A 14,067-nucleotide genomic window follows, 5' to 3' on the forward strand; every position below is an offset into this window, starting at 1 on the left:
TTTAACGCCGCCGATGTGCAAAACCGATGTCAAAGCTTCCTGAGGGCCCCCGGGGTGCGTGCTCAGTCCCCTCCTGTACTCCCTGTTCACTCATGACTGCACGACTCCCAACACCATCATTAAGTTTGCTGATGACACAACAGTGGTAGGCCTGATCACCAACGATGAGACAGGCTATAGGGAGGAGGTCAGAGACCTGACCGTGTGGTGCCAGGACAACCTCTCCCTCAACGTGATCAAGACAAAGGAGATGATTGTGGACTACAGGAAGAGGAGGACCGAGCACCCCCCAATTCTCATCGACGGGGCGTAGTGGAGCAGGTTGAGAGCTTCATGTTCCTTGGTGTCCACATCACCAACACACTATCATGGTCCAAGCACACCAAGACAGTTGTGAAGAGGGCACGACAAAACCTATTCCCCCTCAGGAGACTGAAAAGATTTGGCATTTGTCCTCAAATCCTCAAAAGGTTTTACAGCTGCACCATCGAGAGCATTCTGACGGGTTGCATCACTGCCTGGTATGGCAACTGCTCGGCCTCCGACCCATGGCACTACAGAGGGTAGGGCCTACGGCCCAGTACATCACCAGGGCCAAGCTTTCTGCCATCCTGGACCTCTATACCAGGCAGTGTCAGGAAGGACCTAAATTGTCAGACTCCAGTCACCCTAGTCATAGACTGTTCTCTCTGCTAACGCACGGCAAGCGGTACACGGAGCGCCAAGTCTAGGTCCAAGAGGCTTCTAAACAGCTTCTTAAAACCAAGCCATAAGACTCCTAAACAGCTAATCAAATGGCTACCCAGACTATTTGCTTCCCCCCCCCGCTCCCCGCTACTCTTTGTTATTTTCTATGCATAGTCACTTTAACTCTACCTACATGTACTTGTTACCTCGATACCGGTGCCCCCGCACATTGACACATTGACTCTGTACCGGTACCCCCTGTATATAGCCCCGCTATTGTTATTTACTGCTGCTCTTTTTAATTGTTATTCTTATCTCTTACTTTGTTTTAGGTATTTTCTTAACTGCGTTATTGGTTAAGGGCTTGTAAGTAAGCATTTCACTAATGTCTACACCTGTTGTATTCGGCACGTGACAAATACAATTTTATTTGATAGGGAGTGGAAAACAACATTGCTGTATACAGGGAGTACCAGTACTGAGTCCATGTGCATGGGAACGATGTAATTGAGGTAACTATATAGTGTACAGTTGTGGCCAACGTTTTGAAATGACACAAATATTAATTTTCAGTCTGCTGCCTCAGTTTGTTGATGGGCATATACTCAGGATGTTATGAGGAGTGATCAGATGAATTGCATTAATTGTAAAGTCCTCTTTGCCATGCAAATGAACTGAATCCCCCAAAATATTTCCACTGCATTTCAGCCTGCCACAAAAGACAGCTGACATCATGTCAGTGATTCTCTTGTTAACACAGTGTGAGTGTTGACGAGGACAAGGCTGGAGATCACTCTGTCATGCTGATTGAGTTTGAATAACAGACTGGAAGCTTCAAAAGGGTGGTGCTTGGAATCATTGTTCTTCCTCTGTCATATGGTTGGTTACCTGCAAGGAAACGCTGCCGTCATCATTGCTTTGCACAAAAAGGGCTTCACAGGCAAGGATATTGCTGCCATTAAGATTGCACCTAAATCAACCATTTATCGGGATCATCAAGAACAGCGGTTCAATTGTTGTGAAGAAGGCTTCAGGGCGCCCAAGAAAGTCCAGCAAGCGCTGCCATTCCCTGGGCAAGCTCTGTTCTGGTGGTGCCCCATCGCAGCTGAATCAACTTTAGGAGACGTATCTGGCGCTTGTGTAAAAGTGTATCTGCATGCACAGTGAGGCAAAGACTTTGGAGGATGGCCTGGTGTCAAGAAGGGCAGCAAAGAAGCCACTTCTCTCCAGGAAAAACATCAGGGACAGACTGATATTCTGCAAAAGGTACAGGGATTGGACTGCTGAGGACTGGGGTAAAGTCATTTTCTCTGAATCCCCTTTCCGATTGTTTGGGGTATCCGGAAAAAATCTTGTCCGGAGAAGACAAGGTGAGCGCTACTCATCAGTCCTGTGTCATGCCAACAGTAAAGCATCCTGAGACCATTCATGTGTGGGGTTGCTTCTCAGCCAAGGAGTGGGCTCACTCACAATTTTGCTCTAAGAACACAGCCATGAATAAGAATGTACAACCATCCTCTGAGAGCAACTTCTCCAACCATCCAGGAACAGTTTGGGACGAACAATGCCTTTTCCAGCATGATGGGAGCACCTTGCCATAAGGCAAAAGTGATAACTAAGTGGCTCGGGACACAAAATATATATCCCAAACCTTAATCCCATTGAGAACTTGTGGTCAATCCTCAGAGGCGGGTGGACAAACAAAAACTACAAATTCTGACAACTCCAAGCATTGATTATGCAAGAATGGGCTGCCATCACTCAGGATGTGGCCCAGAAGTTTTTGACAGCATGCCTTGACAGCACGTCTTGAAAAAAGAAGGGTCAACACTGCAATATTGACTCTTTGCATCTTCATGTAATGTCAATAAAAGCCTTTGACACTTATGAAATGCTTGTAATTATACTTCAGTATTCCATAGTAACATCTGACAAACATATCTAAAGACACTGATGCAGCAAACTTTGTGAAATTAAAATGTGTGTCATTCTCAACTTTTTGCCACGACTGTACATTAGGTAGGGGTAAACTGACTAGCGGCAGCTTATGTGCTGAAAGTGTGGGTGTGGCATCAGTATGCATGTTCTGTGTGTGTGTGTTGGTGTCAGTATGTGTTGGTAGAGTCCAGTGTGTGTGCATTAGTCAGTGCATGCGAGTTAGTGCATGAAAGGGTCAATGCAGGTAGTCTGGGTAGCCATTTGATTAGCAATTTAGCGGTCTTATTTAGCAGTCTCATGCCTTGTGTGTAGAAGCTGTTCAGGGTCGTGTTGGTTCCAGACATTGGTACCGTTTGCCATGTGGTAGCAGCGAGAACAGTCTGTTGCTTGGATGGCTGGAGCCTGGAGCCTTCCTCTGACACCGCCTGGTATAGAGGTCCTGAATGGCAGGGAGCTCAGCCCAAGTAATGTACTGGGCCATACGCGCTACCCTCCGTAGGGCCTTGTGGACGGATGCCAAGCAGTTGCCAAACCAAGAGGTGATGCAGCCAGTCAAGATGCTCCCGATGGTGCAGCTGTAAAACTTTGAGGATCTGAGGCCCATGCCAAATCTTTTCAGCCTCCTGAGGGGGAAGAGGCATTGTTGTGCCTTCTTCACGACTGTGTGTGTGGACCATGATAGATCCTTAGTGATGTGGACACCGAGGAACTTGAAGCTCTCGACCCGCTCCACTACAGCCCCGTCGATATGAATGGGGGTGCGCTTGGCCCTCCGTTTCCTGTAGTCCACGATCAGCTCCTTTGTCTTACTGACATTGAGGGAGATCAGGCCCTCATKGTTGTCAGGGATCAGGSCTACCGCCGTCGTGTCGTCGGCGAACTTCCTGATGGTGTTGGAGTCGCGCATTCGTGGGTGAACAGGGAGTACAGGAAGGGACTAAGCATGCACTCCTGAGGGGCCCTCGTSTTGAGGGTAAGCAAGGCGGATGTGTTGTTGCCTACCCTCGCCACCTGGGAGCGGCCCATCAGGAAGTCAATGATCCAGTTGCAGAGGGAGATGTTTAGTCCCAGGGTCCTTATCTTAGTGATGAGCTTTGAGGGCACTATGGTGTTGAATGCTGGTGTTCATTTTGTCCAGGTGGGAAAGGGCAGTGAGGAGTGCAATAGAGATTGCATCATCTGTGGATCTGTTGGGGCGGTATGTGAATTTGCTCTGTGTCGCTCGCTCTCTGTGTGTCGCGCTCGCTCTCTGTGTGTCTCGCTCGCTCTCTGTGTGTTGCTCTGTGTCGCTCGCTCTGTGTCGCTCACTCTCTGTGTCGCGCTCTGTGTGTGGCTCGCTCGCTCTCGCTGTCTGGTACTCACACAGCTCTGAAGGCATTAGGAATATGACTTTCTTAGCACTGTGTTGAAGTTTTCTATTTATTTACAGTAGTCTTTTCGCCGGTTACATAAGCAGCTACTGGCTGATTCTAGGGAGTGGGGGAGGGAGGGTGAGTGACTAAGTGGGGGCGGCAGTGATGTTGTCCTTGGTCTGACATTGTCAATATGAGTCTTGTTTAATCTAGTGAGGTCTGGAGCCCTCCACCTRTCCCATTAATCTAACCTCACACTGGTGGTCTCAAATGGCACCCTGTTCCCTATGTTGCGCATAGGACTGGTCAAAAGTAGTGCACTATATAAGGAATAGGGTGCCATATGAGACACAGCCTATACATGGTGGAAGGTGAGATGATCGTGTGATGACACATTCTATTTTCATAAATCTGTAGATGTGAAGTTTTGGGAAGCTCTTATCCTATTGGCCTATATAGGCATATTAAACGTTCATGATGAATTGTCACTGAAAAGAAGATTCCTCATTGCAGACAGTATGATGGTCTGAATGAGATTGCTCTGACTTATATCTGATTACYAGCTCTTATAGATAAGTGCTATGTGTGCTAGCTWGTGTTTCATCCACTTTAGCGTATGTATGGTCCTTGACTGGGGATGTAGTGTTTTGCAGTGGAAAGAGACTGAGTACTTGGAATGTAAAGGAATGACAGTGAGGGACCTCATTGAAATTCCTTGTGGTTTCTCCTCCCAAATGGTGTCTGGAATTMTATTACACGCTCATCCACTTCAGTTGGAGTCAAAATCTAACAGGGAGAGGAAGTAACTTCTGATGCTTTTTTACATTGTCCTGGCAGTATGACGGGAGAAAACAACATGAGTTCACAGCTACTTTACGATGGTTACAAGATTATCGTAAAACTGACRATTATGGATGAAGACCGTCATGAAAATAAAAATAACATTTATTTTTTTTGYGTAAAATAAGTGGCACAAACAGCTGTCTGAAAACCAGACGGCAGGGCCATTGTGCGGTTGAGTCCGTTTCCACGGTAACATGAACTCTTTACAACGCGATGACATTGCGGTCATTTGGCTGATCTGAAACTGTCATCTGAAATTCCATGACCGTCACAGCCCTTTTCACGGCATGATTAGACTTTCAACAACATCTGCCTCTTGAAAGAATCTGAAATGAAATACAAATCGAGGAGTGGGAGAGATAGATGTAGATATTTTTTTCACATTGAAAGATAATGTCACACGTGGGAAGTCTCAGAGAGCAGGAGAGGTGGAAGCGCTACATTAATTGTGTAATGTTGAAGCATTTGGAGGAATTATGTTATGGCCAGGGGGTTGAAGAGTGGGCGGTGATGATTACAAACATATTTCCATGAAGTCCATCAAATCTCCTGCAGCTCCAGTACTGGATTTAAAGGGGCAATCTGGGATTGCCCCTTTAAAACTGAAGAATATTAGACTGAAGAATGATGGTGTGAGCTTTGTTTTGTTTGAATCCCAGCTCAGTGGCAGGTAGCATAGCGGTTAAGAGCGTTGGGCCAGTAGCTGAAAGGTCACTGGTTTGAATCTCTGAAAAGTCTGTCTGTGCACTTGAGCAAKGCACTTAACCCTAATTGCTCCTTTAAGTTGCTCTGGATAAGAGCRTCTACTAAACGACAAATGTTTTAAAAAATACAATCAATTTAGATCTACCCTTTAATCACAATCTGACTGAAGGAGAGGCTGGTGGCCTGGGGATGAGACATGTGACTATCAGTTTGGTGACTCATACATGGACAACTTAATACACAATATTAGTTTGTTTGACTTGGTTGTCATAGTTATATATTTGTATTAGTTAGTGTGGTCCCACACATTCAATCTTACRTACACATCACATAGAAATGTGTGTAGCAGAGATGTATGAGACGCTATAGGGCTAGTAAAGTTCACAAATCAGTCTCAGTTAGTATATTGTGAGTTACAATGGCTGTGCCACGTGGCCACACTATTAGGATTATATTTTCATCAGAATAAAAAAGGTTTTTGGGTCATTGCAGAGGTACATCCCTCTCGTGGAGTTATCTCGTCTTCAAACACCACTAATCTGTTTTCAAAGGGAAACTAACTAGAGGGATCCTAAAATGCAAATGAGGTGACATGAAACACTTTCAGTGCGATATCATATTGATAAGGGATGAGGACTATGGCACTATGGAAGTGCCAAGATAAACACAGCAGCATTTCAAACATTTCCTTCCCTGAGTTAACCGTAGTCTACCTCTGTCTATTCTCCACCTGGGGACACCTGTTTGCATGTCCCTCCTGACCTGACTAGACTAACCCTTGTGTCCTACCGTCTGTCTGTCTCTCTCTCTCTCGGTCTGTCTGACTGTCTGTCTCTCTCTCGGTCTGTCTGTGTGCTCACGGACTGCTGCCTCATCCTGTCCTAGGTTGTGTGCGTCCAAAATGGCACCCTTTTCCCTCTATAGTGCACTGCTTTTTACCTGGGTCATACATCTATGGTATGTATGGAGCGGTGGTCAAAAGGCGTGCACTATATAGGTGCCAGATGCAGCCCCCCCCCCCCCCCCCCCACTGTTGTGCTGGCTTGGCTGTGGCCTGCTGTGGCCCTTGGTTAGCTATAGGGCTGAGGGCTGGGGGGACTAACAGTAACAGGCTTCCTTCACCTTGCCTCTCCTCACATCCAGAGAACCACTCTACCCCTCCAGATGTCACCAGCTACACCACAGACTCCATACAGGTGGAGAGACCCCAGGGCTCCACCACAGCATCCAGGTCCACGCCCAAATATGGCAATGCAGAGCTCATGGAGACCGGAGATGGTGAGTGCATAGAGGGGTTGGGGGTATTTGTGGGGATGTGTGTGTGATCGTGACCTATATTTGTTTTCATCGTGCTTGTCTTTCTTTACAGTGATGTGTATGTTTGGGTCATGTTTGTATCCACTCCCCTACGTAGTGATTTGGACAGTGAAGCTAAAACAAATTTGCCTCTGTACTCCAGCATTTTAGATTTGAGCTCAAATGCTTTATATTAGGCAACAGTACCAATAGCAGGGGAGGTTAGCATTTTTGTGGGGGTATTTTATTTATGCCTCCTAACTTTTTCACTCATCATTATTCACAATTCATTCAGGATAATCTGTAATCATGGTCACATCCACATTCATGTAGAAGTGTTCAGCAGCATATTCTAGTCTTATTTMCAGTAATGKGACTCCAAAATGACACATTTACCATTCATTTCTAWTGGGCACAACATCATCTGAAACACAACCAAAATAAAAGGCAAATGCATTCAACTTTGTAGCGTCACAACGTTGATGTAGAGTAGTCATTGCCTGCTAGGAATATGGGACCAAATACTTAACTGTAAACAAAATGTAATACACTAAGTGAATTTGTCCGATGACTTATGAATTCTTCAAATGAGGGGACAAAATACATMAAGTGCTTTCATTTCTAAACGGTAAAACAGATGTATGAACATACCTTTTAGCTTTCTTTCTGTTCTGTATTGAGCCAAATATATATCTTTTTTTTATCATACTTAGTCATTTTGAAGTGTTTGTGTCCTGGTGTTATATAATTTGGTTATGATGACACTGTTTTGGGAGAAACACGAAAGGAAAAACGAGAGCCGGTTTTAAAAGCTTTACTTATGCCTCTTATGATTCAATACTGTGAATGGGATGACACGAGAATCAATCTTTTCATCATCTCTGATTGATTTATTACATTTGGCATCACAGAACTGTTCAGTTAGATCTGCAGCAGACACCAGAAATGACTTTAGTAGGAGCAGTAAAACTCTGTCTCCTCTTAACACAGACGCGTCACTCACTTATCTTCGTTTCCACTCCTCTTTGAGCACATCACTTTTGATGGCTGACCTTTGGAAGCTTCCTTTGACACACGAGAGGGGAATGAAATCCTTAGGGGATGTGAGTAGAATAGAATGCATCTAATGTGGACCCAAAGTGGATTCTGACGTTTTGTTCTGAATGAGCTCCAGTCAGATGGAGTATGCCAATATGGGAGTCTCTCTGCTATTTTAATTTGTTCTCCTGAGGCATACAGCATCGCAGCATCGTCACAGACTAATCTGTTTATCAGATGCTCCAATCAATAGTGCTGAGGAATAGATTTGTTGAGTGCACAGCGTGCACGTCGTCGAGAGTCTGCTTGATAGATCAAGTGCCAAGCTTCACAGATTGGGCTGACTGGCTCAGGGAGGTTCTGAAAAGAACTGTCTCAACTTCTGTAGCAAGGCCAAACTTGTGATTTAGAGATTTAAAATGTTTGTTTGTTCTATTTACTTGTTTTATCTTGCCTAATACAAGTTTGCGTGCTTTACACAGATTTTATATTTTTGTAAAATTAAGTTTGGCCTTTTTTCTTTTTACTATGTACATCTGTATTGCTTTCTATCCACGGTTTAACTGTTGTCTTTGACACTTCACTGTGTATGAGGGTTTAGACTGAGATTTGAGTGACAGCCCTGAGTAAATCCATTTGAATTCAATCACTTTTTGACGGCAACCCTTTGAACAAAACCCTCCGTACATGTTTGCCCATTGTAGAAGTAGTCAAAGTGAGTTTATGGACCTGAATGCCAAAACATTCAAGAGATGAAGGTGTTTAAAGTTGAGCCATTTTGCACACCCCACCATACCATGAGGGATGTCTTCATCACTGGAAAAGATAAACGGTTGAGTTTATAATTTTAAAGCTTACAAACAGGATGGCCAAACAATTTTATATATATATTTTTTCTTAAATGTCGATCTAAAACGCGTAATAAATAAAAATCATCCACATATGTTGTAGCTTAAACACTATTTCATATAATCATCGGTTGAGAGACAACATACTCTTGAATACAGGGTGGGTGTCAGGTTTTGGCTGATAAATGTACTAAAATGGGAATAACATTGTAACCTCAACTTTGAAGTGGTACCACCAAGATGGTTGGAGGTCCACACATCAGTGTATGTTGACTTGAATGGGAATATCAGTTTTAAATCAATCCTCCATAGGAAACCTATTTAGATCATAGAAATATAGATAATAGATTAGACTTGAMCATTTTAAGTTGACATTAGACGATGGGTGGACCGGCGGCCAACGTTGTGGTAGTAATTAGAAGTGAAAATGTCAATTAATTGAATTTAAATTTCAATGGTGTAGCAACTAAATTGAGGTGGTCTAAAGGGATATTAAAGGTTAATTTATATGATTAGAATGCCACCTACCCTCTTTTTAAAAGCATGGTACCTCAGATGATGTAAATGAGGGTTAAGCTAGAACATATGGAAACATGAATGGATATTAAAGGTTAAAGTTTTTATAAAAAAATGTCTCGGGTATGGTGAGGTATGCAAAATGGGTCAACTTTAAACACCTTTATCTCCAAAAAGTAACTTTCTGACCACTTCTACCATGGGCAAACATGTTTGGAAAGTTTAAATCTGAAGGGATGCTGTCAAAGTGATTACGTGTGTGTGTGTGCTCCACTTTTCACTCCCTCAGTCTTTGTGTGTTGAGTGCCATGAGAAGTGTCATTGGAGAGAAATGGYGGTAGATGGTGTCATTGGAGAGAAATGGCGGTAGATGGTGTCATTGGAGAGAAATTGCTAGTGGATAGTGTCATTGGAACAAAAGCAGATGATTTATACAGGGACAGCTCTGCTATATGCAGTAGAACAGTGGTTCCAAACCAAGGGTACTAGGACCCCTGGGGGTAAGTGGCCTATCTACAGGGGGTACTTGAAGACCCATGAAACCATAGGCTTTCTGGTGAAATGAACAAGGGAGTACTTCAGGGGTACTCTGGGCAGAGGAAAATTCAGTTGGTGGCACAGTAAGAAAAAAGGATGGGAACCACTGCTGTAGAGAAGACACTTTGCATATTACCCATTGACGTGTGGCTGTCTCGTCTCAGAATGCCCTAAAGTGACAAGACTTGGAGAAGTGGCCGTGCTAGTCCAATTAGACATATAGACGTTTCCATGTATTGGAAACGGAAGTTTATTGGAAGTTTATATGTGTAGTGAACTGTGTTAACCCCTACAGGCGTTCCAGTAGGTGGCCGAGTGTCAGCCAAGATCCAACAGCTAGTCAACACGTTGAAGAGACCCAAACGACCTCCCTTAAGAGAATTCTTCGTTGACGACTTCGAAGAACTCCTAGAGGGTAAGAGGGCCGTCCATCCCTACTTATTCAACATGGAGACTTCAAAGACAAATCCTTTGATTGGTTAATTTCTGAATGGGTTTAGTGTATTGGTTGTTTAGCATTATTACAGGTTCTTATTGTTATTAAATCATCTCAAGCTGTGTCAAATGACAGCCTATTCTCTATATAGGGCCCTGGTCAAAAGTAGTGCACTATGTAGGGAATAGGCTGTAATTAAGGATGTTTTTGGTGTTATAACATAAATGGTTGTGTTGCTCCAGTCCAACAGCCAGACCCCAACCAGCCCAAAGCGGAGGGGGCTCAGATGCTGGCGATGAGGGGGGAGCAGCTAGGGGTGGTCACTAACTGGCCCCTGTCGCTGGAGGCTGCCCTGCAGAGGTGGGGCACCATCTCTCCCAAAGCTCCATGCCTCACCACTATGGACACCAACGGAAAACCACTGTACATTTTAACCTACGGTAAGGACTCTTGTGTATATACTTGCAATGACTATGCTACACAATATACTTGCAATGACTGTGAGATGTGGTTGTTTTACCTACCTTTGTTGAATTTACTGACTAAGTCACTCTTGTTAATTGTCATCTCAAATGATTCAAATGTACTCGTCACAAGGATTGACTCGGTACAGCACGAGCGCTATTGAAACATTTCAGACAACTTACCAGAGAGAATATAATAAAAGCAACGGGGGCTGTATAACAGTGGAGAGTGTGCTCATCTATAACGTAGAACTGTAGCTTGCCTTGCATAATGATACCATGACCCAGACATGCAGGACTGACGCAGCACCACTTATGTTAATGACCCTTTACCAGCCACTACATTATTGGGATGGATTCCATGGTTGCATTCTGAATGGCACCGTATTCCCTATGTAATGCACTACTTCTGGCAGGAGCCATTTGGGATGCAACCCAGTGCGTGCTGCAGTGGAGTACTCGAGAGGGTTTCCATTTGGGATGCAACCCAGTGCGTGCTGCAGTGGAGTACTCGAGAGGGTTTCCATTTGGGATGCAACCCAGTGCGTGCTGCAGTGGAGTACTCGAGAGGGTTTCCATTTGAAATACTGCTTCATGCTCAGCCTTCCCACCAACCTTATTCAGCATAGCCGAGCACCAAACTGTGTGTGTTTGACACAGGCAAGCACCTAACAATACTGCTACCTGCCACTGAAGCATATTAATGCTATTAATGACAGCCACACAAGGAACGCCAAGTACGCTGAACAAAAATATAAACGCAACATACAAGAATTTCAAAGATTTTACTGAGTTACAGTTCATATAAGGAAATCAGTCAATTGAAATAAATGAGGTCCTAAGCTATATTTCAAATGACTGGGAATAGAGATGTTCCCAGCATAAGGTGCACCTGCGTAATGATCATGCTGTTTAATCAGCTTCTTGATATGCCCCACCTGTCGAGTGGCGCAGCAGTCTAAKGCACCCAAGAGGCRTCACTACAGACCCAGGTTCGATCCCGGGCTGTATTCAACCGGCCGTGATCGGGAGTCCCATGGGTGGCGCACAATTGGCCAAGTGTTGTCCGGGTTAGGGGAGGATTTGGCCAGTGAGGTAGGCCTTCATTGTAAATAAGAATTTGTTCTTAACTGGCTTGCCTAGTTAAGTAGAGGTTAAATAAAATTAAAGTCTTGTCAAACGACAAATGCTCACTAACAGGGATGTAAATAAAATTGTGAGAAGCTTTTTGATTTGAGAGAAGTAAGCTTTTTGTGTGTATGGAAAATATCTGTGATCTTTTATTTCGGCTCATGAAACATGGGACCAACACTTTACAAGTTGCGTTTATATTTTTGTTCAGTGTACATTGTGGAAAAATGCTTTTTGAAGTAAATCGTACAGTGGCAAAAGCGATGTAGTTAATTTGTATAGTTATTTAGTTCAGTGACATAGTATGTTATTTCTCTCACCTAGGGCTCTTTAAAGTTCATTGTGAATCTTGATATATGAAAAGTCAATGTAATCAAATCCACTGTTGTTGATCAGTCAGTGACTACATAGGAATGTCTTGCATTATGTTGCAGCACTGCACTACTGCGACAATACACACTCCGACTATTCCCCTCTGCTTACTTAGATTCAAGTTTCTCTCCCAAGTCCCACCTCAAAATTCATTATGGGTCGAGGGCTGTACTATGATTTGAAGAGTAAAGTTCTGCCTCAGTAGAGTTGCCCTTATGAATTCCAAACTGCTGGGAAGGGCCCCTGTGAAGCTGTGAGAATAAAATGACCTGTAGGCTGAGTCCCAAATGGCACCCTATCAGCCCTATGGGTCCTGGTCGAAAGTAGTGCACTACATAGGGAATAGTGTGCCGTTTGGGGTGGAACCATAGACAGTCCTGWACACCGCATCCGAGAGTGCAACCTGCTGCTGAGTCATGGAGACATGACTGGCAGACAGGCAGCATGCCCCACAGGAATAACATAGGCATAATATTTCCTATATAATGCACTACTTTTGACCAGAGCCCTATGTAGTGYGCCATGTAGAGAATTCGGGTGCCATTTGGTACGCAGACACACGACTCCAGTCAGTCAGCACTAAAACAGGCCCCAATGGAACTAGTGCAGTGTCTGTCAGTCCTCTGTCTGTATGGCTGTCGGTGTGAACATATTGATTTGTAAAGTGTGGTGGCGGATCGGACAATGTTCACCAGGCTGTGAAATGTCTGCAGCCAGGCCTTCCTTTTGTCAGGAGCCCAGCGTCGAGGCCCAGCTCTCAGGGAAGGAAGAGACGGTTGGTCGGGTGAGCGAGAGCTACTGGGCCCTGAGCTGTGTGAACAACTCTGTCTTCAGTGTGCAGTGCTGAATCTTAATATGACTCTCTGAAGTGAACCTTGAGTGAATCTCACTCTCACACTCTCTCTCACTCTGTGCCTCGTTCTCTCTGCCCTACTCTCTTTGCTTGTTTAACTCCTCTGGTTTCTCTGCTGTGTGATACCTCATGACATGGACACAGTTTGCTTACAAYGTCAAATTATGGTTGATAACTTTTATTGAAATAGTGGATTGATTCCTCCTAATGATTGTCTCCGTTTCCAAAAAACACACATTGTTAATTACATGAATTTATCATCCAAAATTGGCTAGTTAAATGCTCACACTGCACTTAAACTTTTGGAATTTAGTCAATATCTATACCATCCTCCTTTACAAATGAGCACTATGTATTTCAGAAATAATGGTATCCATTTTAAGCCATCCTTAGATTAATAAAAAATAAATCACATTTACAGATTACGACCATTTCATTTAACGATGGGCCGACTCGATGGATAGATCACCACAGCATCATGATAGGAGGACATTTCCCATCCAATGCTGTAGATACAAAGCATGCCACCCTATTCCCTATCTAGTGCACTACTTWTGAACAGAACCCTTTAGGTCCTGTTCAAAGRCAGTGCACTAAATAGGGAATAGGGTGGCATTTGGGCCTATGTAATTCCAATAWGAAATCACTTATCATGGAAACGTAGTGCTGTGTATCTAGGAAGGTAATGGTCTCCATTATTCACCATCTATTAATAGAGATTATGATTATGCATTAGTCATGTGCCCTCATTAGTTTATCTCAAACTCCAAARCCAAGTAGTTTATGCAATAATCCAGCTCTAATAGTTGTTTTATTTCACAGTGAAAGACATAGCTAGCTGATTTAAAAAATGATCTCCCAAGACTGAGTAGAATCTACTAGGCAGTAGATTGAATCAGTAGAGCTCCACTGAGTTTGTAGGGTTAAGATCGCCTGGAGGTCTCTGACAAAGAGATTTCAAACTGACAGAAAGAGAAGCCACATTCACCCTCTCACGAACACACTCACACATATACACACACACACACCTCACCCCCATCCTCCTCAGTGT

General features: G+C 43.9%; 1 protein-coding gene across 3 annotated transcripts in view; it reads left to right on the forward strand.

Annotated features, from left to right (window-relative positions):
- LOC111956486 (disco-interacting protein 2 homolog C-like) overlaps window positions 1-14,067 on the forward strand; it is a 244,206-nt gene that overhangs the window by 173,477 nt on the left and 56,662 nt on the right. For all 3 annotated transcript variants that reach the window (XM_023976930.2, XM_070436526.1, XM_023976935.2), the window contains 3 exons: window positions 6,669-6,803; window positions 10,056-10,175; window positions 10,439-10,636. In XM_023976930.2, coding sequence (XP_023832698.1) covers window positions 6,669-6,803; window positions 10,056-10,175; window positions 10,439-10,636 — 453 coding nt within the window. The remainder of the gene's footprint in view (window positions 1-6,668; window positions 6,804-10,055; window positions 10,176-10,438; window positions 10,637-14,067) is intronic.

Source organism: Salvelinus sp. IW2-2015, linkage group LG32 (assembly GCF_002910315.2).
Source record: "Salvelinus sp. IW2-2015 linkage group LG32, ASM291031v2, whole genome shotgun sequence".
In the NCBI taxonomy this organism is placed as follows: domain Eukaryota; kingdom Metazoa; phylum Chordata; class Actinopteri; order Salmoniformes; family Salmonidae; genus Salvelinus; species Salvelinus sp. IW2-2015.